This window comes from Triplophysa rosa, linkage group LG9 (assembly GCF_024868665.1).
Source record: "Triplophysa rosa linkage group LG9, Trosa_1v2, whole genome shotgun sequence".
NCBI lineage: Eukaryota > Metazoa > Chordata > Actinopteri > Cypriniformes > Nemacheilidae > Triplophysa > Triplophysa rosa.
The window spans coordinates 26938730-26963544 of NC_079898.1; the positions used below are offsets into that span (position 1 = coordinate 26938730).

Here is a 24815-nt window from a genome sequence, read left to right on the forward strand (position 1 = left end):
CATTCCCGAAGAGGCTCTCCTGATTTACAACATAACCTCAATATAACCACAATATTTTGGTTTGGAATGGACTTGAGCTGAATAAATCCGCCACAGCAGTGAAAGATTCTGTGTGTGTTTCTGCTATCTAAAACACGTAAAGAGTTTGAGAAGAGATGTCAACAACGTGTCAAACTGAGCTCAGATTTGTCAAGTCGGCAATCAAAAGTCAATATTATTATCAACTCAAACATTTCTCATTTACTCAAATCCAGATGATTTCACCTAGTGCCAATGCCCACTGTACTAGATAAATAAAACACTTTTAAAAGTAGACTAAAGAAATAATGAGATATAAAGGTCAGACTACTGTATTTTCATTTCATATTTCTGTATTCCTGATTTCATATTGTAAACAACCTCAGAACATTATTACAGTAATGCCGTTGTTGTGTAAATACACATGACAGATCTGAGCAGCATTAAACTTTTGTTTCACGTATAAATACGCGAGTATTCTACACCGCTCAGAACTCATTCACGAGTTCACCTGAGCAGATAATTAAAATAGCAGGGCTAGTAAAGGTGTGAGTATTTGGCGTGCTGTCCGGGGAGCGGGCTCCGAGCTCGCCGGTTCCTTCCGAACCCGGTACGCTCTCTCCCCCCAATAGGGGCGAGTGCTCGGAAATGGCCGAACCCAGAACTCACCCCCCGGAGTCCTGCTAGATATTTGAGTTCGGGGAGAGGAGCCGGGGAGGTGGAGGGATGTTTAATCCTTTAGAGAAGGTTTCAGGGAGGATTCCTGGTCTATTTATGTGCTGGTTCGCTTGAGCTGATAGGGTGGAGTCGTGATTGCTGCCGGTCTTAATTATATGCTCCGGCTTCTCCCGAACTTTGTTAATAAAACATCATTCATTAACAGAAACACATTTGATATCATGAGATATGTTCAGAAGAAGCATGTTATTGTAAATATACAGATCAGTGAAAAAGACTCGCACAACTAAAGGTTACTCTCTGCACGGAGATTTACTGCAACAGAATGCTTTAATACACACATGGTCAACACTGAAACGTGTCTGTCAGTGTGTGATGACATCATTGATGAACTCCAGTAAAGAGGATTTACTGACCTCCAATGTCACGTTCTTCATCTTCTCTGTGACCTCATGTTGCCTTTAAAATCAAATTTAAAAACCTTTCAATTGCTTTTGATGAATTCATATATTCACGTGTGAAAACATTATTCCACCCACCAGAAGCAGAGTGGTGTAACTCATGTGTAAGTATTAAAGTCTGTGATTAACAGTCGATCAGAAATAATGAACGTCTGCTCCGCTGGATTATTGCGCTGAAATACGAAATAATTTTTTCATAAACCTAGAAGAATTAACGGCTTGAATTCATTTGATTTTTAAACCTGAAGTTGTATCCGGTGTCACTTCATCTGGTCTCAGTTCAGTTCAACTGTGTTGCATTAACACGCGCACACACTATTTAAATGTGATTATTCATTGCTGTGATAACACAGATTCTGATGTGATATTGTGTGACTGTGTTGATTCTTCTCAGGTTCAGTACAGACTCAGTCATTTTCTCATTGCCCGAGACATTAAAGCACAGAGATGACGAATAAACAGCAGAAACTCTTTCAAACTTTCATGAGTTTTATTTCAGTCATCTTAGCATTGTTTAGAATGTAATACTCAATGACCTTTAGCTATTAAAAAGGTCTACATTGAACAACTCTGCAGATGTCAGATTTATGAAACCATTAAATTGTGAAGTCCATAAATAATGAAGTTTGAAGCAGAAGCGCTCAGAGTTTCGCGTTTCTGGGTGAAATCTTCAGACGAAACATCAGCTGTAATCTCACTCGCTGTGATAAAACAAAGACAAACATTTCTATCATTCAGCTTTATTAGACTGCATAAACAAATACCAAATACTGCACACACAACACAAATGAAAGAAGTGAAAACACACACACACACACGAATGCACACACGCGCACACACACGCACACACGCACGCACGCACACACGCGCACACACACGCACACACACACACACACACACACACACACACACACACACACACACACACACACACACACACACACACACACACACACACACACACACACACACACACACACACACCCACCCCTGTTGACTATGGCTTTCCACTGGCATTCTTTGACTTTCTCTACATGACTCATAACAATGAACAGCCTGGACAGACGGATGTCAAACCTTTTCTGAGAAGATCTGCACAGAACATCCATGAATCACTTCATCTTCATCTTGTTTGTTTAGTGATTAAGAGTCTACATATGAATGAACAGTGGTGTTTTGAACATGTTTTACAGTTTTTTTACGATTGTTACAGCACATAAAATTAAACTTTTCCCACAATTAGCAAAACCTTACACTAAGGAGCAAAACACAAGGCTAGATTTGCACAACTATAAGCACATTGTCAGCTTCACACTATTTGCAAAACATTCACACACAGTGATTTCAAAACACTAAACACACTTGTATACATCAGACACAGAAGTTATATCATGATGTCATCTTCCTTGCAATTCCAAAGCACAACTGTCAAATTACCACACCTATGAGCCAATCTGTTAAACACAGACATCAGGTGCACAAACACATGATTGCTAAATTGTAGACACACCAATCAGGTTTAAGCACTATAAAAATGCAGCAGTTAGGTTCACCTGCCTTCAACCAAAATGGAATGAGTCAGAAGAAGAGTGAGGGTGAGAGGACGAGTACACAGAGGAGGAGAAGGAGGCAGAGGAAGAGGCCGAGGCCGAGGGAGACCTGAAGCAGGAGGAGAACGTGCACAAAGAAGAAGAGGACCAAACTTATCAAATGACATTCGTGCAACACTAGTGGACCATGTTGTGAACCACGGATTGACGCTGAGGGAGGCTGGACTGAGAGTTCAGCCAAACCTTAGCAGATATACAGTGGCATCTGTCATAAGGACTTTTCGACAGGAAAACAGGTAAAAGAAGATCTGTCTACAGTTACAGTAATCAGCCGCTTATTGTATGCACCATATCAGCACTTGTGATACCCCTTCCTGTGACATTGAACAGTAAGTTACATGTATTATTCTCTACATAGGATTGAGGGTCGGGAACGACAAGGAGGACGGGGGCCCATATTCACGCAAGAACAAGAGAGAGAGATAATAAACATGGTTTTGGCCAATAATGCTATTAGGCTCAGAGAACTACAAGCAAACATTATCGTGACCATGCCATTTTCAATAATGTGCATCAGGTCTCTGTCAACACTGGCACGCATCCTGAAAAGACATCAGGTTCAAATGAAACAACTTTATCGAGAGCCTTTTGAGCGGAATTCAGAGAGGGTCAAACGGCTGCGGCATGAGTATGTGGAGGTTTGTATTTTTCACTTTAGCACTGTGATGTTGCATACTCCACACATTACTTTTTTACATTGACTGTAATATAGTAGACCTATCCTGAACTACACAATGTTGTCTTTCACTGTATTTCAGAGAGTTTTGCAGATGGATGCTGAGGAAATCGTGCATGAATTCATATATATATATTGATGAGGCAGAAATATCATTGGCCACAGGGCTATAATCAATGTCCCAGGGCAACGTGGGGGTAACATCACCCTTTGCGCTGCCATTTCACAGCATGGGGTTCTCCTCCGTCATGCCAAAATGGGCCCTTACAACACACCTCACATTCTCGCATTTTTGGACCGATTGCACCACATCGTCACAGCAGGTAATGAAATGCACCAGATACAATACTCTGTCATCTGGGACAATGTGTCATTCCACCGCTCTGCTTTGGTCCAGAACTGGTTTCAACACCATCCACAGTTGACCGTACTATACCTTCCACCATACTCTCCGTTTCTAAACCCTATCGAAGAGTTTTTCTCTGCATGGCGGTGGAAGGTTTACGATCTCCAGCCCCAGGCTCAGGTACATTTACAGTACTCTAATCACTGAGAATGAGACTTGCTAAAAGTGTTTTAGGTTAGCAACAGCAGTGTGTAACTGGTTCAAAAAGATTAAAGTCACATGAAATGTGTGTTTCGTATGGTAACAAAATATGGTTTTAAAAAGTTGTGGATAGTTTTGACAAGTGTTCCATTTTGCAAATGATCTGAAGTGTTGTGCTACTTTGGTGTAGGGTTGTGTTAATTGTGTGTAGTGTTTTGACAAACCGGACCCTGTTTTCAAAATTGTGCTTAAGCAATCGTAAAAAACTGTAAGCAATCGTAAAAAACTGTAAATGTTCAGAGATTAAAACAAAAGTGTGTGATTGACTCACTGTCCAGAAGCGAGCGCATGTTTTGCAGGTTGACTGCAGCGTTGCAGCTCCACTGATTGAGCAGAACAGAATGACAACCAATGAGAGTGAAGAGAGACGCTGACCCAACAGAACCTTCAAACCTGGACCTCACAGAGTCACTGCACAATACACGCACGCATGCACGCACGCACGCACGCACGCACGCACACACACACACACATGTTTCGTGAGATGCAACTTTTTATCTGTGCACATGTTTGAAAGTACAACTTTCATATTTACATGAGACTTCTTTCATCATTTATTCATCCTCATGTCAAACCTGAATGAGTTTCTTTCGTCTTCAGAACACAACAGAAGATATTTTGAAGAATGTTGATCATCAAACAACACTGAACTCCAGTGACTTCCATTGTATGAACACAAAACCACTGAGACATTTCTCAAAATATCTTGTGTTGTGTTCCACTGAAGGAAGACTTGCACACAGATTTACAAACACAGGAGGAGAATAAATGATGAGGGAATTTTTATTTTTGGTTGAACAGTCCCTTTCATCCATCAATACATCAATCAAGAAGAAGTGAATGAAAATGAGTGCACTTTGAAGTGAGTGTAGAGAAGACACAAGAGTTTGTGTTTGTTTCACCTCATGTCCTGTGTGGACGGATGCCGCACACCGGCTCTGTTCTGTCCACAATCAAAGAGAAAAACCATCTGACAGCCTGCGGGAAAACACAGAAGAATGAAAATCACCAGCATTATGAATTTATGAAAAGATGTATTGAGCTGACATCAGCGTGTGATGAACTTCCTGTTATTTTTGAATTCTAAAAACCATTTAATTTCATAACAACAGTGGAAAATGTCTCATTTTTATGAATTACTGCTTTATTTACTGAATAGGAACTGTCATCATAAAAGCAGATTGAATCCCACTCATGAGTTCAGAGAGACGTCTGTGGACGACACAATGATGTGTGTCATATCTGACATGTGACTGATGGAGATGTGTGGGTTTACGGGGAAAAATACAGGTATATGTTTACTGATCTACATGTACATGTGGAGTTTCATGTCAGGTGAAGATGATGATAATCAACACAGAGCGGTTTCATGTGAAGACCTTCAGGGTCTGCGTGAGGACTGTACACAACAGAACACAGAAACCATTAGAACGAGTGAACCTGTCTGAACTGAACAGACACGCTGATGCTGCACATTCAGACAAATGTTCTCATGGCTTTATTTTCCTCTTCCTGTTGTTTTTGGAGCTGTTATGAAGAGAGCAGTTTGTACATTCAGGAAATCAGACAGGTGTATGCTAATATGAAGGTGAGGGTTAGTGTACGCTGTAAAAAAACTGAAAGTTAAGTAGTTTTGTGTATAGTGGAAAAGACTGACCAAACTTGTAAACTCGTTTGTTCAGATTACAGTTTTTTGCATTAAAGAAGAGTTTGAAGTTACTTCACTAATGTTTTGGTGTGTCTTAAGTATGTGTGTGTGTGTGTGTGGGTGTGTGTGTGTGTGTGTTTGTGTGTACAGGCACGTGCACAGACTGGGCTCAACCTGTGCAGAGCGCATGACTTTACACTCTGAAGTGCCCTTTTATGATGGTGGTTTTTCAATCAGAGCCATTGATAGAGAGAGTCGTGTCAACTCCGTTGACTCAACAACAGTTTTTTTCACAGCAATGGAGGCTCTCAATAGTTCCCAGAAGATACTAGTAATGCATATGGAGCTGCGACTAAACAGACCAACTGAGGTAAACTTCTAACCCATTTAAAGACGAAAGCCATTTAATGAATAAGAAATGAAAGAAGTAAAGCATTTCAAGAGAAAACATAACTTCCTGGAACTATCTGAAGGCTCCATGAATCACACGACACTCCAGCGTTTTGGACAGAACTCTCTCTCTCAATGGCTCTGTTTTCAATAAATCAATGCTATTGGTCACCCTTTATGTCAGTCTGCCTGTTTTACAAATATTTAGCCAATGAAAGGTTAAAAAGAGCTTGTGACTAAATCTTGTTGGATACGCTCAAACTGTCAGTAAAACCTCGTGGCTCCACCCCCAGCAGCTGAACGTCTTTCAAGGGTAAAGTTGTCGTTAAATAAAGTTATTGTTGTTTGAACAAGTACAGCGTTTTCTTAACGCAAGAAACATTATTTCTAAAATGTTCATTTTTATGTATTCGAGGTCTGAGAATTTGGGACTGGAGAGGGATCGCATTTGCCTGCACTTTTAGCTTTTTCACACAGTAGCATTTCATCTTTTAATGATGACGGACGAAATGCACAGTTGCACACATTCGCTGGCCAAGAACCCCGTAACATTAACGTTAACTGCATTTGAGTTTGACACAAAGCGACTGAGTGATCCTCTTCACCTAGGTAAAAATATATGCAAGACATTTCTTTTTTAATTTATGATTGATGATACACTTCATTTATTAATCAGTCACATTGTACAGTCGCATGGTTAATTCATGTTCACGCTGTAAAAACTTGGAAAAACCAGCTTTCATATGAATTCAAAACCTGTCATATGTGCAATTTCACCATGTGATGGGTTTTCCCAGATGGGACATATAAGACTCCTGTTGTGAGGGGGTGCCCATGAAATAAAGAGCTGGTCGCTCTTCCAGAAAACACTGGTCCTGGACATATATGCCTGTAATGCACGAACAGGACACAGAGCATGTAGCCTCTGATTCTCTGCAGAGGAAAAAGGCGGAGGGTGAAAAGTGGACAGCTCCAACACCTCCGAAGTAAACGCAGGGAAACACTTAGGCACAAAAGCCGGGTTAGGCTTAAGAAAAACCTTCTCTCCACTCAGAGAGAATTTAGTGCACAAAGGATGTACTGAGAGTGCATACTGAGAGTAGCTCACTGACACGTTTGGCTGATGCCAACCCCAAGAGCAAAGCCGTCTTGAAGGACAACAGCTTCAAGGAAATACCTCCCAGAGGCTCAAAAGGATATTGAGACAAGGCCTCCAGCACCAAGGAGAGGTTCCATTCAGGGACGGTTCTCCTGATGACGGGCAAGGAGCGATGGTCACCCTTCATAAATCTGCAGATTAAAGAATGCTGCCCGACTGTTGAGCCCTCAAAGCCCACATGACAGGCAGAAATAGCTGCCAGGTAGTCCTTAATTGTTTAAAAAGACCTGCCTTTATCCATACGGTCCTGTAAAAAGACAAAATATCAGGAACTGAGCACTGATATGATGTGAGACCGCGCCCATCACACCACCCTCCAAACACTTGCCACTTACAACCATATAAGGACCGTGTAGAAACAGCCCTGGCATTTTCCCCGCCAATCTCTGTAGAGTGGGTTCCCCCTCGATAGAAGGTCTGCAACTCTGTTCAGGATGCCTGGAACATCAGTCGCGCGTAACGACAAGAAAAACCGCCCGCTCCACAGCAAATGCTTGTAAGCTAGAGCGTGAAGTTTCTGTGAGCGTAAACCACCCTGGCGATTAATATATGCCACTGCTGTGGTATTGTCGCAGTGTACGAGCACATGATGTCCCTGCAGGTGAGGCAGAAAATAATTCAGAGCTTTCCATATGGTCAGGAGCTCTAAATAATTTATGTGCGCTGAATGTAGTCTGCTTGGCCACAAACCGTTCAACACTCTGCCCTCCTGGGTTGCACCCCAGCCTGTTAGGGACACATCTGTCGTCACGACTTTCCGCATCACTACCATTCCCAAACGGGTTCCCTGTGCATAAAAGTCTGTGTCCCTCCAGTGGCGAAGAGCTGCCGTGCAGGCCCGCGTCACTGCTACAGAGCCTCCGAGATCGCGTATCGGGCTGAATATTTCGGTATCGGAAAGTATCGGTTCTTCATGAATGCTCTCAGGAGTCCCAGAGGCAAAACCTGGATAGCTGAAGCCATAAGACCCTGCAATCTGAGGCATGTGCGAAACTGCACTCTCGCCCCCTCTCTGAACTGCGATACACAGCTCATTAGAGGGAGAACGCGCTCCTGGGAGAGACGCGCTCGCATGGAGACCGAGCTTAGCTCCAAGCCCAGGAAAATCACAGTCTGACTGGGTGTAAAATTGCTTTTGTTCACATTCACCCTGAACCTGAGAGATGTGATGGGTGTAAGCAAACTGCAGGTGTCCCGAGGCACTTTCTCTTCCGATTCGGCCACGCTGAGCCAATCATCCATGTATGTCAAAATCCGCAGACCTGACATTCTCAGGGGAGCCAAGCCCGCCTATGCACACAGACAAAAAGTCCAAGGGCTGAGTGAGAGCCCGAAAGGAAGAACGGTGAATTCTTAACATATGCCTAGATAGGCGAAACAAAGAAACTTCCTGTGTGGAGGAAAAATGCTTATGTGGAAAAAAGCATCCTTAAGATTGACCGATGTGAACCAGTCATTCTGCTTTATGGTGCGGGCCAGAGTGCCGTGGTTTAACATTCTGAAATTCTATTTCCTCAAATGTTTGTTCAACACTCAGAGGTCCAAGATGAGGCGGAGAGAGCCGTCCTTCTTTGGGACCAGGAAATAACGGGAATAAAACCCTTGATTTATCAGGCTGGGAGGCACCACCTGAATTGCTCCCTTCATTAAGAGAGAAGAGATTTCTTCTTTCAGAATGTGAGCGGAGCTCTCCTCCATGTGAGAAGACAGAACGCCGTTGAAAAGCGGGGGTTTCATTACAAACTGAAGTCTGTAACCCTGCATAATTGTTCGCATCACCCACTCCGGAGGCGCAACAGTCTGCCAGGCTGACTCGCAATTCGCGAGAGTCCCCACCAGGGCCGGTGAAGAGCCGAAATCCTTGCATACGCTCCATTGGCTCTTTTGCAATGCAATGGCGCCATCTAATGGACAGACTAGGGGCGACATGCATGGATTTAGAAAGAGGTTTTCTCTCTGCAGAGAGACGTACTCTCCATGAGACCAATTCAATAGATTCTTTGTTTTATTGTGTTTTTTTTGTGTTGGGGAATACCGGGGCTGAAGCCTTTATTAGTTGGGTGAGGGGAACAATGTGTGTGCTGTGTGGTGACACTGCTTGAGCACATTTCCTCGCAACCGACCCCCTGAATGTGGAGAGAAAGAACACAGCATCCACTGAACGCACGGGCTAGGAAACCTCTGAGGGGGGACAGGGGCTCTGGGACAGAAAGAGAGTCTGATGAGCTTATGTCTCACGAATGAGGACTCTGCGCCCCCAATGGTCGGACATCAGGCCGGCCGCTTGCATTTCAAGTCGGTAGGGGTTGGGGGGTTTCCTGGTCGAGGCCGCGGCGGGAGACGGTCTTCCCCAGGGTTTAGCAGAGGGTGGGTTACTCTGCCGTGGAAGCCACGGCGGGACCGAAGAGAGCCTGGCCAGGCACGACCGGAGTGCGCGCAATGTGCCTCTTCTCACTGTCAGGGAGTCCCGACAGGTTCAGCCACAGAGCGCGCTCCCCCACTACAGAAAACACCATGGAGCACCTGCAAGTTTGGCCAGCAACGCATTGCGGAGGACGAGGTTGTTGACCGTAAGGATCTCCTTCCACAAAGTTGGCAAGGGAGATCCTTTGTCCAGCTGCTGCCCCAAATCCTCCAAAATTTCCGCCTGGTAAGCAGAAAGCAGGGATGAAACATTAAGAGCCCTGACAGCCAAGGCCGAGGATTTATAAGCGGCCTGATGAACAGAGGCAGAAAAACGGATCATTTTGCCAGGCAAGTCCGGCTTTGGGGGGGCGAGCAGTCCGCCCTGGACGGGGTTGAGATGTCTGGCGATCGATGGCTCGACAGCGGGGGATCACCCAAGCCGGGAGCCGCCATGTCTTTCACCTCCAGACCCGCGAGACCGTGTTTGAGGTTCAGCGGGTCGCTCCAGTAGTGCCTCACGTGCTTCCCGCACGCTGGCAGGACGGGGAAGAGTTGTTTCCTCGGGCCGGGAGGGGTCCCAGCACTTTCCCATCATACACATCCCTCTCCTGGTCGGTGGCGCTCTGCAGAGCCGGCCACACAATGTCAAGGCGAGCGGCCGCTTGTTCGCACACGTCCAGGAGGATAGACTGGGATAAGGCCGCGGGGGGTTAACCTGGGGAACACCAGAGAGTCCTCTGAGAGCCCAAGAAGGCCTGTGTCGTCTTCATCGCCGGAACCAGCCGGGTCATTGGCGAACAGGAGGTTGCCGGCGAAGATATCCTCTTCGGGGAGTGCAGGATTAGGCGGGTCAGCCCAATTAAGTGTTGTCGTGCCCCGGGAGGCCCCCAGAGGCGCGTCACTGTCACCGTGTCCCCCATCCTAGTCAGAAAGGTCGAGCTTGATACACTGGGCAGTGGCAACTTTGAGTCGACGCCGCAGGAGCTTTGTCGGCAGCACAAGGCGATGGCTGCAATGCTCCGGGTTCTCTAAAGCCTTTCTGCATGCTTGTGGCCCAAGCAGACCACGCAGAACTCGTGAGAGTCCTTGGCAGCGATGAGAGCCCCGCACGCGGCGGGGCAGGCCCGTGATGAGCTGTTCCCGGGAGCAGTGGCAGATTTAGAGAGCGACATACAGGCGAAAAACGTGTTAAATTCCGTGGCGGGCAGCCGTGGAAAGTAAAGGGGGAGCAGGTGAAGAAAGAGCACGAGCGTGGGCGGCTCAGGATGCGAAAAACACAGCTAACCTGGCTGAATAGACGACTGTCACGTCTGGCGGAGGCTGATCTGACGATATGTTCTGCTGAAGACACACAGTGAACAGCGAAAATCCAACCGAACTGTGTTACAGCAGAGATCGCGAGAAGCGAATGACAACTGAAGAACAGCAGCGCAGGCAGACCGTATATGCTCTCAGGTGAGGAGGTGGGGCCTTACCTGGCATTGGCTGCGCGCTTCTGTCTGTCTAGCCAGACTTGGTGCAATTGGATGCTTCTGCAGAGGTCAGGTACGGATGCCCTTCCCTCCCATAGGTGGATCTCGAACACGAGATGATGAAAGAGAACCCTCAAAGCTCTGTTTAATTCACCATAAGAATAATTTCCCTCTGAAGGCCGAGATCAATAAATCATATGGATCTGAAGTCGAACACCATTTCTCTGACCGGACGAGTGTTTCAGCCACATGAAAGAGTGTTTAACATCTCTAACCAGACATGTGTGTGCGTCAAAGCCCCGACATCTCTTGATAGAGAAATATCAGAAAAAATACACACTTATTTTTATAAAACCACTACAAACACAGATCATGACAACACGAGTTTTGAGAACAAACTTTGTGTAAAGGCACACCTTGATGAATATATTTGATTATCTTGTTCTTTGTGTTTCTTCATTATGTCATAGTTGGTCATTTTGTCACTGATATAAAATATATACTGAATATAGATAAGCAAGAGGTTTGAAAGTCCCACAGTTCTGCAGTTCTCAACTGGTTTTGGTTCTTAAGATTTGATATCGGAAATGACCTGAAGACGTGACACAGGTTTGTCAGCTAAAACACAGATGTAGTTTTTTGTTTTGTTTGGACTTTAGATGTCACGCTGTGAGAGAAGTTCTTGTTATCCTTCTGTATGATGTGTCGATGACAGATGACGGCTTTAAAATCAATCATGACAGTGACTGTGTGTGAATGTGAGTGAGAAAGAGTTTTAATACCGGACATGTTGAGAGCGGCCAGTCGGTCTGCTGGGACACAAGAGAAGACGTTTTCTGTCCCACAGTAGATTAAAGCACCGCAGGAACTCAACAGCTTCTCCAGATCTGTAAGACTGACAGACCAACATCATTCAAACATCAAACATTCTGAAAGATCTCATCCACGGCTCTTCATGACCTCTGACCTGGGTGTGTGATCGGGGTCACAGATGAAACCGTTCCACAGAGATGTAAAGTGAGGTGTGTATGAGTCGAGGATGGCTCTCATGTTCTCTGTCGGGCTCATCCTCTCTGTATACAGACGAATTCAATGATCAGACCAGACTTTTATGTGTCAGTAAAAGTCTCGCAGAATGAATTCCTGAATAAATAAACTTTAGCTCCACAATTCAGTTTGTGTTCTAAATGTGATTTTATGGCTTTTAGATTCATTGAAATGAAACAGATTTATTTCAAGATGAAAATAAAAGAGATTTATATCAAAATGAAAATAAAAGTTTTTTAAATTGCTCCTCCAGAGCCTCTCAAAAAATATCCAGCTGACAATTAATTTAATTAAACATAAAATACTTATTATGAAATACTTACTAAATACTTTTTTGTGTGATTAAATTGATAGATTATTATTTAATAGATAATACAAATATGTAAAAATGATGTATGCAATGTACTTTGTGTAATTAATAATTGTATTGTACATTACGCTTTGATGCAACACAAATGTACCTGATTATATTGTGCGTGTTTTAGCAGAATTACATTATTGTAATCTTCAGCAACAGTGATTTTTCTTTTTATCTGATGTCATTAAGTCCTCATGCTTTTACCCAGTGCATATGTAGATGCCACATTCAACCACAACATACACATTGATCCATCTTGGAATGGTCAACTTTAAAAATATAAAAAGTCTAAGATATCACAATAAAACCACCAAGACTTCAGTTTTCTGAAGAAATGAGAAAACCTTCCACAGGTGAGAATGTGTTTCTTTGTGTTTTTATATGTATACATGGGTTTTTAAACTAATGTCTTTGTCTTGTGTTAAGGCTGGAATACACTACAAGACTTTAAAATCTTGACACACTTGCAGACATTTTAAAAGTTTGCAGAGAAAAACAGGGCATCACACACTATGCGATAAAATCTGCAGACTTTCTGTAATGAGTCCGGACTGAAAATCTGAGCAAAAGTCTTGTAGTGTATTCCAGCCTTTAGCCGATTCTTATGTAGTGAATGCAGTTGTGTTTCAATATGAGCACATACATTACGGGCAGTTGGCGCTTAAAGGTCAAAGAGTCAGATTTGTAACCTGAAGGCCCCGAGTTCAAATCTCGGTACCGGCAGGAAATGTGGGGGGGGGAGATTTGAACTCGTCCTGTTTACCTCAGACATGTGACCTAACACAAAAGTTCATGGGTTATGAAATCAGTTTGATGATAAAGTCAAACTCACCCGTCTGTTTTCCATCATCTTCCAGCTGGGCGGTAACTACATCTTGAAGTTTGTGTTAAGAAAACATTTCTCCAACAGAAAGACAAACTATTACAAACAACTGCATTATCAGCTTATGTGAAGACGTCTTGAGGTGATGGGATACATTTGAAGCGGTGCGTGTCCACAGGGATGGTGTGGGGGGGCAGGACTCGATTGACTGGCACCTGCAGAGAAATTGATAAAGGTGACTTTAGTTTCTGTAAGAGAGAGGTTAGGAATGATGGGCACATAAACACATCATCGAGAGAGAGAGAGAGGTAATGAGGTAATATTGCGCGTCTATCAGCAGTGGACAGATTCATTTAGGAGACTCACCGCTTTGATGTCTTTACTTTGATCTCGTCCCTTGACTCCTCGGCCACCTTTAACTTCCTTTTTATTGTCACTTTCAACTGTAAGCGACAGGAAAGAGAAAGCAAACAAGAAATGAGCATCTGAGCGGCGCGTGTGTGCGCGTAATAACGGGCAGCGCCAAACTCTGGCGACATTTCTGATCAATGAGTGAGTTTGTTTGGACTTTAATAATGTGCATTTCACGCCCGCCTCCAGCAAAAGTCACGTAAACACATTATGCTGAATGTGTTTACTGCAAAAATCACATTTATAATTACAGAAAAAAACTTAGTGTGCATGATCACTTCAATCGCCACATATTAAAATGTTTAGTGAGCAGAAAATCTGAAAAACTCATTTGCAATGAATCTGCGAATGTCTGTATGTCAAGACTTTGATGTCGTGACGTTTCTGAAGTTTCGAAATCAATGAATGAATTCTAACATGCAAAACAAAAGCCTTTTGTTTAGGAATACTGTGGAAACTTTGGACTTCTCATATTATATTGCCTCCCAGTGATGAACGGTTTTATTGATTTAAATATTTAATTATCAACTTTTTTGGTACATAATTTGTAGTTAAAATGGATCTATGCTGGTGGCTAATCTACAGTCATTAGCAAATGATTGATAATTAAATATACTGAATATGTCTCTACAACAGAAATCTTTCTAAAGGTTTCAGCAGCTCGTGGCCCCTGATGACGGTGGAAAAAAGAATAAAGTAATACACGTCCACTAAAAACTCCTGCTATCATGAAAACATCAAATAAAAGAATAAAGTGCTTTGACTGTATACAGTGTTATGTTGTTTATATAAACAGCAAAGAGAAGAAAGCATTTGTTAAAACACGACGAACCCAGTGAATTTTCTCAGTGTGATCTTATTTAATATGTTTTTAATGCAAAATAGGGATTAAAATAACAAATGTTTGTATGGTGTGTATTATGGGCTGGTCATTTGTCTTCCTGACATAATGATAAACTATGAATGTCTAAATCACATGAACAACAGTCTCAGATGAAAAACTCTCTGTTTGTTCTATTGTTTTCTCTACAAGCATTAACATTTATTTACGTTTATTTACAAGGCAAGGCAAGTTTATTTATATAGCACATTTCATACACAAGGGCAATTCAAAGTGCTTTACATAAAATGATTGACAAAGAGAAATACGACGTATCTTTAAAATGCAAATGATTTAAGATCACAAATACAAGTTTAGATTTTGAGAGACAAAACAGCAATAAAATTCATTAAAAATGTGAGTGTGTATATAAAAAGAATAAGAGCAAAAGAAAAATAGAAATAGAAAGAAATAGAAGTGCAGTTGATGTAAACCAACACAGTGCCCGGGTTGTAAATGCACAGCTAAACAGGTGTGTTTTTAATCTGGATTTAAAAGTAGCTACTGTTGGTGAACATCTGATGTCGTCTGGAAGCAGATTCCAGCTGCGGGTGGCGTAATGGCTAAACGCTTACAGTATATTTACTGAGCGTTGGATGGCAGTGCCCGCACTGCCTCTCCCAGCGCTCGCGGCTGGCTACATGGCGCCTCGGGGTTGAGCGCGGCTCCAAGCCGCGCCCGCCCCCAGTGCCGTGTTTACCGGAAGTGCATGAGGAACTTAGTAAGACCTGGAACGCCCCCTTTCCGGCACGTTCACGTCAAACAAAGTTCTGTCACCCTCTCTTCCCACGAGGGTGAGGCAGCTAGAGGATATGTCAATGTCCCCCAGGTGGAGTGTGCCGCCGCGGTGCACTCGTGCCCGCAGGCGGCGGCCATCTGGGGGGCTCGACCTAGACTCCCGTCCAAAGCATGTGGGGTCTCGGCATCTCTGGTGTCGAGAGCTTACATTGCGGCGGACCAAGCTGCCTCCTCTCTCCGCACTATGGCTCCTGCCAGGCCAAGGCGTTGAGAGAGCTCCACGAGGGTAAGACCGACCCAGCGCTTATGCAGGAACTCCGCGCCGCCACCGACCTCGCTCTAAGGGCGACCAAGGTGACCGCGCGGGCCCTGGGTCGGGCGATGTCCACACTTGTGGTCCATGAGAGACACCTCTGGCCAAACCTTGCACAGATGAGTAACGCCGAGAAGGTCCACTTTCTCGATGCACCCATCTCGCAAGGGGGGGGGGCTGTTTGGAGATACTGTCGAGCCGCAGTTCTTGACAGTAAAGAAGCAGAGAGAGGATATCAAGCATATCCTCCCCCGCCACGACTCGGCCACCCTCGGCCGTCCAGTCCCGTGCAACGTCTGCTTCCCAGCAGCCCCCACTCAGGCGGTCCCCCCGGAAGAGACATATAAGAGGAGACCATCGCCCCATCAGCAGCCGCGGCGAAAGCGGCCCTCATGGGAAGACCCCAGGGAGATCGAGAATACCATCGGGCCCGACCCCAGCCACTCCATCGCTGGGGAATCAGAGAGGGACGGTTCCTGCCCCGACTCACCACCTCTGGCCCCCTCCGGGAGGCTAGCGCCCACTTACTCTAAAAGAGTTTCCTCTCTCTCTGGGTCATTACAGCCGCTCCCACCCTCAGCACGACGGTGGACGGCAACTCGACGTTGCGCCATGGCGAAGCACAACGTTGAGTATAAACACCAGCCCTCAGCACTCTCAGTCAGACAGTGCGTTGAGCTGCGCAATCGCCAGGCAGGAAAAACAGCAGAGCCGATCTCCTGGCCCTCCCACGGCAAGGGATCCGTATTTCTGGGCATCGAACCACCCCCCGCGGGGGCGATGAAGCAGATCAAAGCCCTAGTCCCCCTGTCTCGGTTCCTGGGAGCTTGGCAGCTTCCCAGGCCGTCAGGATGGCTAGGGAGGACGATCCGTCTCGGCTACGCAATCCAGTTCGCCAGACGCCCTCCCAAGTTTCAGGGCATCCTCTCTACCTCAGTCAGAGGTGGGGATGTGCCCGTACTTTGGGCCGAGGTTGCCACCCTTCTGGCGAAGGGAGCGATCGAGCCCGTCCTACCAGCCGAGATGTTCAATGGGTTTTACAGCCCATACTTCATTGCCCCAAGAAAGGCGGGGGGCTGCGCCCCATCCTAGACCTGCGTGCCCTGAACAAGCACCTACACAAGCTGCCGTTCAGGAGGATCACGCAGAAGCGCATCCTGACGTCTGTCAGATGTCAGGACTGGTTCATGCCAATCGACCTGAAGGACGCGTACTTTCATGTCTCGATCCTCCCTCGACATCGGCCGTTCCTACATTTCGCTTTCGAGGGGAGGGCATATCAGTACAGGGTCCTCCCCTTCAGTCTGTCCCTGTCTCCACGTGTCTTCACGAAGATCGTGAAAAGGAAAAGAGGTGTGCGGGTACTGAACTATCTTGACGACTGGCTCATTTTGGCACACTCGCGAGAACTGTTGTGTACCCACAGGGACCTGGTGCTCCGGCACCTAGATCGGTTGGGGCTACAGGTCAACTGGGAAAAGAGCAAGCTCTCCCCCGTGCAGAGCGGAACTCGACTCGGTCTCCATGACAGCGCGACTGACTACAGAGCGCGCCCAGTCAGTGTTGAACTGCCTGAAGGTTCTCAGGCAGTCAGCGGTCCCCCTGATACAATTTCAAAGGCTCCTGGGATACATGGCATCCTCGGTGGGGGTGGTCCCCCTTGGGTTGATGCACATGCGACCGCTCCAACACTGGCTACAGAGTCGGGTTCCTTGGAGAGCGTGGCACACCGGCAACAGGCGTATGGTCATCACGCCTGTCTGCCGACGCACCCTGACCCCCTGGTCTTTTATTACCTTTTTGTGGACAGGAGTCCCCCTAGGGCAGGTGTCAAGGCACGTCGTAGTGACAACGGATGCCTCCCTGCAGGGTTGGGGGGGTGCCGTGTGCAACGGGCACGCAGTGTCGGGGCGATGGACGGGCCCCCGCCTGCGTTGGCATATCAACTGCCTAGAGTTGTTGGCTGTGCTACTTGCACTGAGGAGGCTACAACCTCTCGTGCAGGGCAGGCACGTGCTGGTCCGGTCGGACAGCACAGCTGCCGTGGCGTATATCAATCGTCAGGGTGGCATTTGCTCACGGCAGCTAACACGACTCGCCCGACGCCTCCTCCTCTGGAGTCAGCAGGTGATCAGCTCCCTGCGAGACACACACATCCCAGGCGTCCTGAACCAGACAGCCGATGCGCTCTCTCGTCAGTTGACGCCTCGCGGAGAGTGGCGACTCCCTTCCTGCGCAGCCGGCTCATTTGGGGGCAGTTTGGCCAGGCACAGGTGCTCCTGTTGCCTCCCCGGACTCCACCCATTGTCCACTTTGGTACTCCCTGTCCGAGGTACCCTCGGCACGGATGCCCTTGCGCACAGCTGGCCGCGGGACAAGCGGAAGTACGCTTCCCCCCAGTGAGCCTCATTGCACAGGGCCTGTGCAAGGCCAGGGAAGAGGAGCATCAAGTGGTACTAGTTATGCCCCTTTGGCCTAACCAGGACTTGGTTCTCGGAGCTGAGGCTCTGACAACAACTCCCCCCTGGCCGCTCCCCCTGGCGAACAGCTTCCCCAGGGGAAGGGGCACGTTACGGCATTCCAGGAAAAACCTGGTCTCCATGTCTGGACGGGACGAGGAGATCCTGAGTGACCCACCCCCGGTCCGGTTGGGACGTCACTCAGGCTAGGGCTTCGGCCACTAGGCGGTTATACGCCCATAGGTGGCGCCTCTTCTTGTCCTGGTGCTCCTCTCGGTGAGAAGACCCGCGGAGTTGCTCGGTCGGGTACGAGCTGTCCCGTCCTCAAGAGAGACGGGGGAGTAACCTCTCCCCCTCCACACTGGGAATGTATGTAGCCGCTACGGCCGCTCATCATGACCCAAGTGCTGGGTGCCTCTGGGACAGCACGACCTGGTCATTAGGTTCCTAAGGGGCGCGAGAGGGTGACCACCTTACCCGCGCTCCGTACCCTCTTGCGACCTAGGTGGCGGGCCTCAAGAGGCCCCGCCTCCTTCGAGCCTCTCGGGATTGCCGCTCTTTCTCAGTCTTGATAAAGACGGCTTTCCGCAGGGCTCTCACCTCCAAGAGGGTTGGGGATCTACAAGCACCCTCCGTGTCCACAGATTGCCTAGAACTCGGGGCCGGGATTCTCACGTTATCTTGAGTCCCCGCCCCGGCTACGTGCCCGAGGTTCCCACCACTCTCCCGAGAGACCAGGTGGTGAACCTGCAGGCGCTCCCCACCGGGGAGGAAGACCCAACCTATCCGTGTTGTGCCCAGTACGCGCACGGCGCCTCTACTTGGACCGCACGCAGAGCCCAGAAGCTCTGAGCAGCTCTTTGTCTGTTTCGGGGGTCAGCAGAAGGGAGGGCTGTCTCCAAACAGAGGCTGGCGCTCTGGATCGGGGATGCCCTCGTTAGGGCATACAGATCTCTATTCTTCCCTGCCCGTGGGGGTGAGGCACACCCCTCATGGGCACTGGCTCAGGGCGCCTCTCTGGCAGACATCTGCGGAGCTGCGGGTTGGGCTATGCCTAACAACTCCGTGAGGTTCTAATACCTACGCGCGGAACCGGTGTCAGCCCGCATCCTGGCAAGGTGTGGGACCGGCAGCCGGTAGGGCGTACGCCTGCGGAAGCCCTTCCCCCTCCTGGGGGAGCAGTGGCGATCCCGCCTCACTTCTTTCCCCTCGGGTAAAGAACAGGCATTCCATCCATCACTAAGCACCCTTTCAGGGGACAGGCTGGGCAGAGCAGCCCTGCCCCCTTAGGCCGGGGAACAGTTGAGTTATCTCCCACATAGCTCTAACCGGACCTAGTGCTCCAGACGTGGTAACCCCCCCTCCGTGGGCTGTTCCGTCTGATGTATCCTCATGAATGGTTCCCACCTTGGCAACCCATGACCTCCCCAGGTGGACTCCCACCTTGCGGTTAACTCCTGCAGTCCGCACATTCCTCCCATGAGTTCTCCCCTGATGGTGAGACCATGTGGTGTCTCCACTAATTCCTCCCTACGGTAGGTAGTGGCCTCTGCAGCGTTTTTCCCCCAGGGGGAATAATGCTTACCCAGTGGCCCGTACGGTGCCGGGCGGCTTCTCGCCATTTAGAGAATTAGGCCTCCGCCCGTGACGGCCGGCGTTAGGGGGCTTCCCAACTTTTTGTGGAAAGCTCTGGGTCCCCCTTCCTCTCCACTGGAAGGTCATAATTTCGCGCTAGCGTGTTCGTCTGACTCGCCCAGGCCAGTCAACGTCGCTCCGCAGAGATTGTGACGCGGCTCAGTGCTGTGGCGTTTTCCATAGGAACCCCATTCTGTCGGTTCGACACAACGTCGAGAGACCGACAGAAAGGGAACGTTTTGGTTACGGATGTAACCTCGGTTCCCTGATGGAGGGAACGAGACGTTGTGTCCCTCATGCCACAACACTGGCCGCCCACCCCAGCGGTCGGGGGAGGATGCTTTAGGCTCCTCAGACCAAAGGTGAATGAATGAGCACGCCGGCTTCCCTCTTATACCCGGACATCCGGGGAGGAGCCCGGCATGCAAATTTCATTCGCCAATTTTCATTGGCCTATTCAAAATAACCAGAAGATGATAGGTTCTCAAGTCAAACCCCATCTGTCGGCTCGACACAACGTCTCGTTCCCTCCATCAGGGAACCGAGGTTACATCCGTAACCAAGACGTTTTCCATAGGAACCCCATCTGTCGGCTCGACACAACGTCGAGAGACCGACAGAAAGGGAACGTCTTGGTTACGGATGTAACCTCAGTTCCCTGATGGAGGGAACGAGACGTTGTGTCCTCCTTGCCACAATGCTGGCCGCCCACAATAGTGGTCGGGGGATGCTCAGGCTCCTCAGACCAAGAGGTGAATGAATGCTGCATGCCGTGTTCCTTTTATACCCGGATGTCCGGGGTGGAGTCCGGCATGCAAATTTCATTCGCCAATTTTCATTGGCCTATTCAAAATAACCAGAAGATGATAGGTTCTCAAGTCAAACCCCATCTGTCGGCTCGACACAACGTCTCGTTCCCTCCATCAGGGAACTGAGGTTACATCCGTAACCAAGACATTAATACATGTCCAGGGCTGGGGAGTAACGAAACACATGTTAATTAGTTACGTATTTAAAATACAACATTTGAGTAACTATTTCTTTACAGTTGCTTTTAAATGGGTGGTTATCAAGTTACAGTTACATCTGAAAAGTATTTTAGATTACAAAAGTGATTACTTGGATTATTAATGTAAACTGTAATAAACAGGCAATTAATGTAAACAGCAATCAGTGATTCTCTGACTTTGACAATCTGCAAAAGCATTATAAAAAGCAGTTACGCTCATAACTTTCATACCCCTTGCCGAATATGCAAAATTTGAATAATTTAAACAAAATGGGTTCATAGAAATGGCATGCTAATATGATTTAGTACTGTCCTGAATAAGTGTGATAGTTGTTTGTGAGTTTCTTGTTTAAAGGGGTGCTGCAATGGTGTGTCATGCATATGACTTCTTTACACTGTTAAACGTGCGGTCTTCTCATGCTTAACGTGGTCAACTTGTCATAAAACCAGTTGGGCGTATGACGTAGTATTTCTGTGCTCAATACACTCCCCCAGCGATACAAAACTGTTTCGTAACAATTTTTCTTAGTCCCTTATTGGACAATTCTCCCGGAAAAGCACGCAGAGCAAGAGAAGGAGCCTGCGCAGACGTCACTTTCACTTGTGTGCAGGAGACAGAGAGAGAGCAGTTCAGGTGTTTGTTTGTTCACTGCATTTGGGTGATGAATGTTCTATAAACGGTGATATAACGCTGAATTTGGAGATGGTTTGAAACTGATATATGGAACCGTCCCAGCGCTAAAAGATGCCGGACATGAACCGCATGCGGTGAGTGAAACTGATGTCTGTGTTTTGTTGGCAATGGGTGCGCACGTGCTTTAGTTCAGCCTAATCCTCCCCCCCGCACGCGCCGTATGCTTTCGGAAATAATCGTACAGCTGTATCTGTCTTTTATAAATGTGATCGTATCTTCAAAGAGTATTTAGTTTGAAGTATGCAATTCTGCTCTATAGGTACTCAAGATTAATATGAGATTGGCAGAAACCGTGTGTGTTACGGCCGCTTTAAGTCATTTTTAGGTATTTGCAACTTTTTGTCTCACAGTTCTGACTTTTTCTCACAATTGTCAATTTATAACTCATAATTCTGACTTCTTTACTTAGAATTGTGGGCTATAATGTCCAATGAGGGAAAACTGTAAAACTGATAATAAGCAGAGGAAAGTCAAGTCCTGTGTTCCAATTTGTGTAATCTAATGAAATACATTACAGATTACTTTTGTAAAGCATGTATTTTGTAATGTGTAGTGAAATACATTTGAAAAGAAACCTTCCCAGCCCTGTACATGTCTTTTATCGGCCCTTTACTGTAACTCATTATTGGACAACAGAAGACAGATGATTCACTTCTTTATTAAACCAGAATCATGTGTCTACATTTCTGCTGCTGACACTTCATTTCTTATGAAAAACAGATGACATCACTTGTTTTCTGACTGCTATTAATGTGCTGTGATCATGTTTGCTAGTGAATGTTATTACTGTTGACGTATTTTTTCATGACTGTATATTGTCAGATTTCTAGTAAAGCAAACTATTGTACAGTATATACATTTCAAACTTTAGGTGACTTCTTATGATGCCTAAAACATCAGAGTCAATACTGATGAAAAGTGTTTCGGGTTCAGTTTCATGAGAATGACCCACACACTTCATGATGTTTCTGGAGGACAGACGTCTGTCGAAATGACAAATGAAATGAAAAACAAGTGGTTTCAATCAGCTCGCCCGCACGCACTACAGCCGTCTCTGAGGATTGAATCTACTCTATGACCTTCTGTCTCTCGACCCATTTCTCAAATCACTGCCCCATATCTCGACACATACTCATATCATCTGACCTAAATCCCATCTTGAGACATTAGAGACTTTTATATTCTGTGTTGACTCGAGCTATTATTGATGTTAAATGTCCAACCGACAACATTCCGTTTAAATACTAGTTTACACTGAACTACAAAACAAGACAAAGACACTTTTTTGCAAATATCTAAACATTCTTAAATCAAAATACAATTACTTGACAAAAAACAAGACCAAATATCTTGGGTCACTTTTCATGAAAAATAATATAAGAATTAAGTAAGTTTATGGTCAAAACAAGCAAATAAACCTGTCCATGGGGTGAGAAAAATAAACTTGAATTAGGTACTTGAAAAATAAACTTGAATTTAGTTTGACCTTTTTCTCAAGTAATTGCATATTGATTTATTGATTTCGTTTGAGATATTTTCACTAAAAACAAGACAAAAATGCTTAGCAAGAATGTCATTTTTTGCAGCGTAAAAGACATTTGTTCGTCATTTAGTACAGAATCCATTGAGCACTTCCTCTCTACAGCTGTAAACACCTGCTGTGTGTCTCATGAATCCCCAAACAGCCCTCCGCAGGTATCAGCCCAGAAAAAACACATTAGCTTTTAATTTACCAATTTACATGCAAGAGTCAAGCGCGAGTCCACAGAATGAATCAATTACACAAATAAAAATGTAAATGTGAATGTAACGAGATTATATTACTGGGCTGCTAATCCTGACAGAACGCGTCTTATTAGATCACTTTCATTAGCATGATTTTGAGAGGATGTGAAAAAATGTGCTCCAGTAAAACCAGATTAACACGGATGACACAGAAATACTTTCTTCCAGCCGTGACACATTTACACACGCTCAGAATTTTGTACGTATGTTCATTATTACAACAGTTAACAGAGTTGTTTGTTTTGAACCCGGGTGTCGTAGAAGGATCGTATTTTTTGGTTCGTTTCAGATAAAGAAAGCTTTCACTGGAGGTTATTTGACTACCGGGTCATCAGAAGAAACTCTCACCTGCTTCATCTGACTGCAGACGTGCATGAAGAACCTGCAGAGAGAAATCACGAGACACCGAGACGACACCATCAGACTGTAAAACCTCCAGAGCTTCCAACGGCAGATCCAACAACATCCGGTCCGCTAAAATCACCACACACTCGCCCGCTTCTGCACACAACACAACACATAACACACACAGAAACTAACTTGAATGTGTGTGTATCTAGACAATAGAAACTCGTTCTACAACTGATCGTGTGTTGTGATGAACACCATATGAGTTGTCACGTTTCATCTTCATATCAAACAGTGTGTCGTAACAGCAGCTGAACACACACACACACAAGCTTCTATTACATCAACTCTTCTCAGAGCTTTACAGTTCATGTGCAGTACTTTGACTGATCACAGATGCATTATGGGAGTGAGGCAGAGCTCAAACATAACTGTTCCTGTGAAAATCCTCCTTTGGCCAGTGTAGACATCTTATAAACTCATGACCGAGGATCATTTACAGACGAATACTAAAACCACTGACACTCGTGTGTGTGTGCGTGCGTGTGTGTGTGTGTGTGTGTGTGTGTGCGTGCGTACCGGGCTGAGGTTTATCAGGAGCGCTGCGGGCCGATGCAGCGGTGGAGACAGATGAAGAGCACACACTGTGATAAGAGAAGAGCAGAGGAAATGAGACAACACACCCTCACATACATCATTCATAAAAACATCTACACACACACACACACTTCACTTATAAACACACACACACTTACAACACACACACTTCACTTATAAACACACACACACTTACAACACACACACTTCACTTATAAACACACACACACTTACAACACACACACACTTACAACACACACCACGACACTTAAAACACACACACACACTTAAAACACACACACTTCACTTATAAACACACACACACTTACAACACACACACACACTTAAAACACACACACTTCACTTATAAACACACACACACTTACAACACACACACACACTTAAAACACACACACACACTTAAAACACACACACTTCACTTATAAACACACACACACTTACAACACACACACGCACGCACGCACACACACACACACACACACACACACACTTCACTTATAGTTATAAACTCACACACACACACACACACACACACACACTTCACTTATAAACACACACACTCTCAAAGGAAA

At 46.1% G+C, this 24815-nt stretch overlaps 1 protein-coding gene across 1 annotated transcript in view; it reads right to left on the reverse strand.

Moving 5' to 3' along the window:
* Positions 1–2196: 2196 nt before the first annotated feature.
* LOC130558763 (cilia- and flagella-associated protein 46) overlaps positions 2197–24815 on the reverse strand; it is a 56703-nt gene continuing 34084 nt past the window's right edge. The window contains exons 47-56 of the mRNA XM_057341365.1: positions 24205–24269; positions 23626–23778; positions 13720–13796; positions 13508–13568; positions 13363–13404; positions 12093–12198; positions 11908–12020; positions 4953–5028; positions 4322–4461; positions 2197–2249 (exon numbers count right to left, since the gene is read on the reverse strand). Coding sequence (XP_057197348.1) covers positions 2197–2249; positions 4322–4461; positions 4953–5028; positions 11908–12020; positions 12093–12198; positions 13363–13404; positions 13508–13568; positions 13720–13796; positions 23626–23778; positions 24205–24269 — 886 coding nt within the window. The remainder of the gene's footprint in view (positions 2250–4321; positions 4462–4952; positions 5029–11907; positions 12021–12092; positions 12199–13362; positions 13405–13507; positions 13569–13719; positions 13797–23625; positions 23779–24204; positions 24270–24815) is intronic.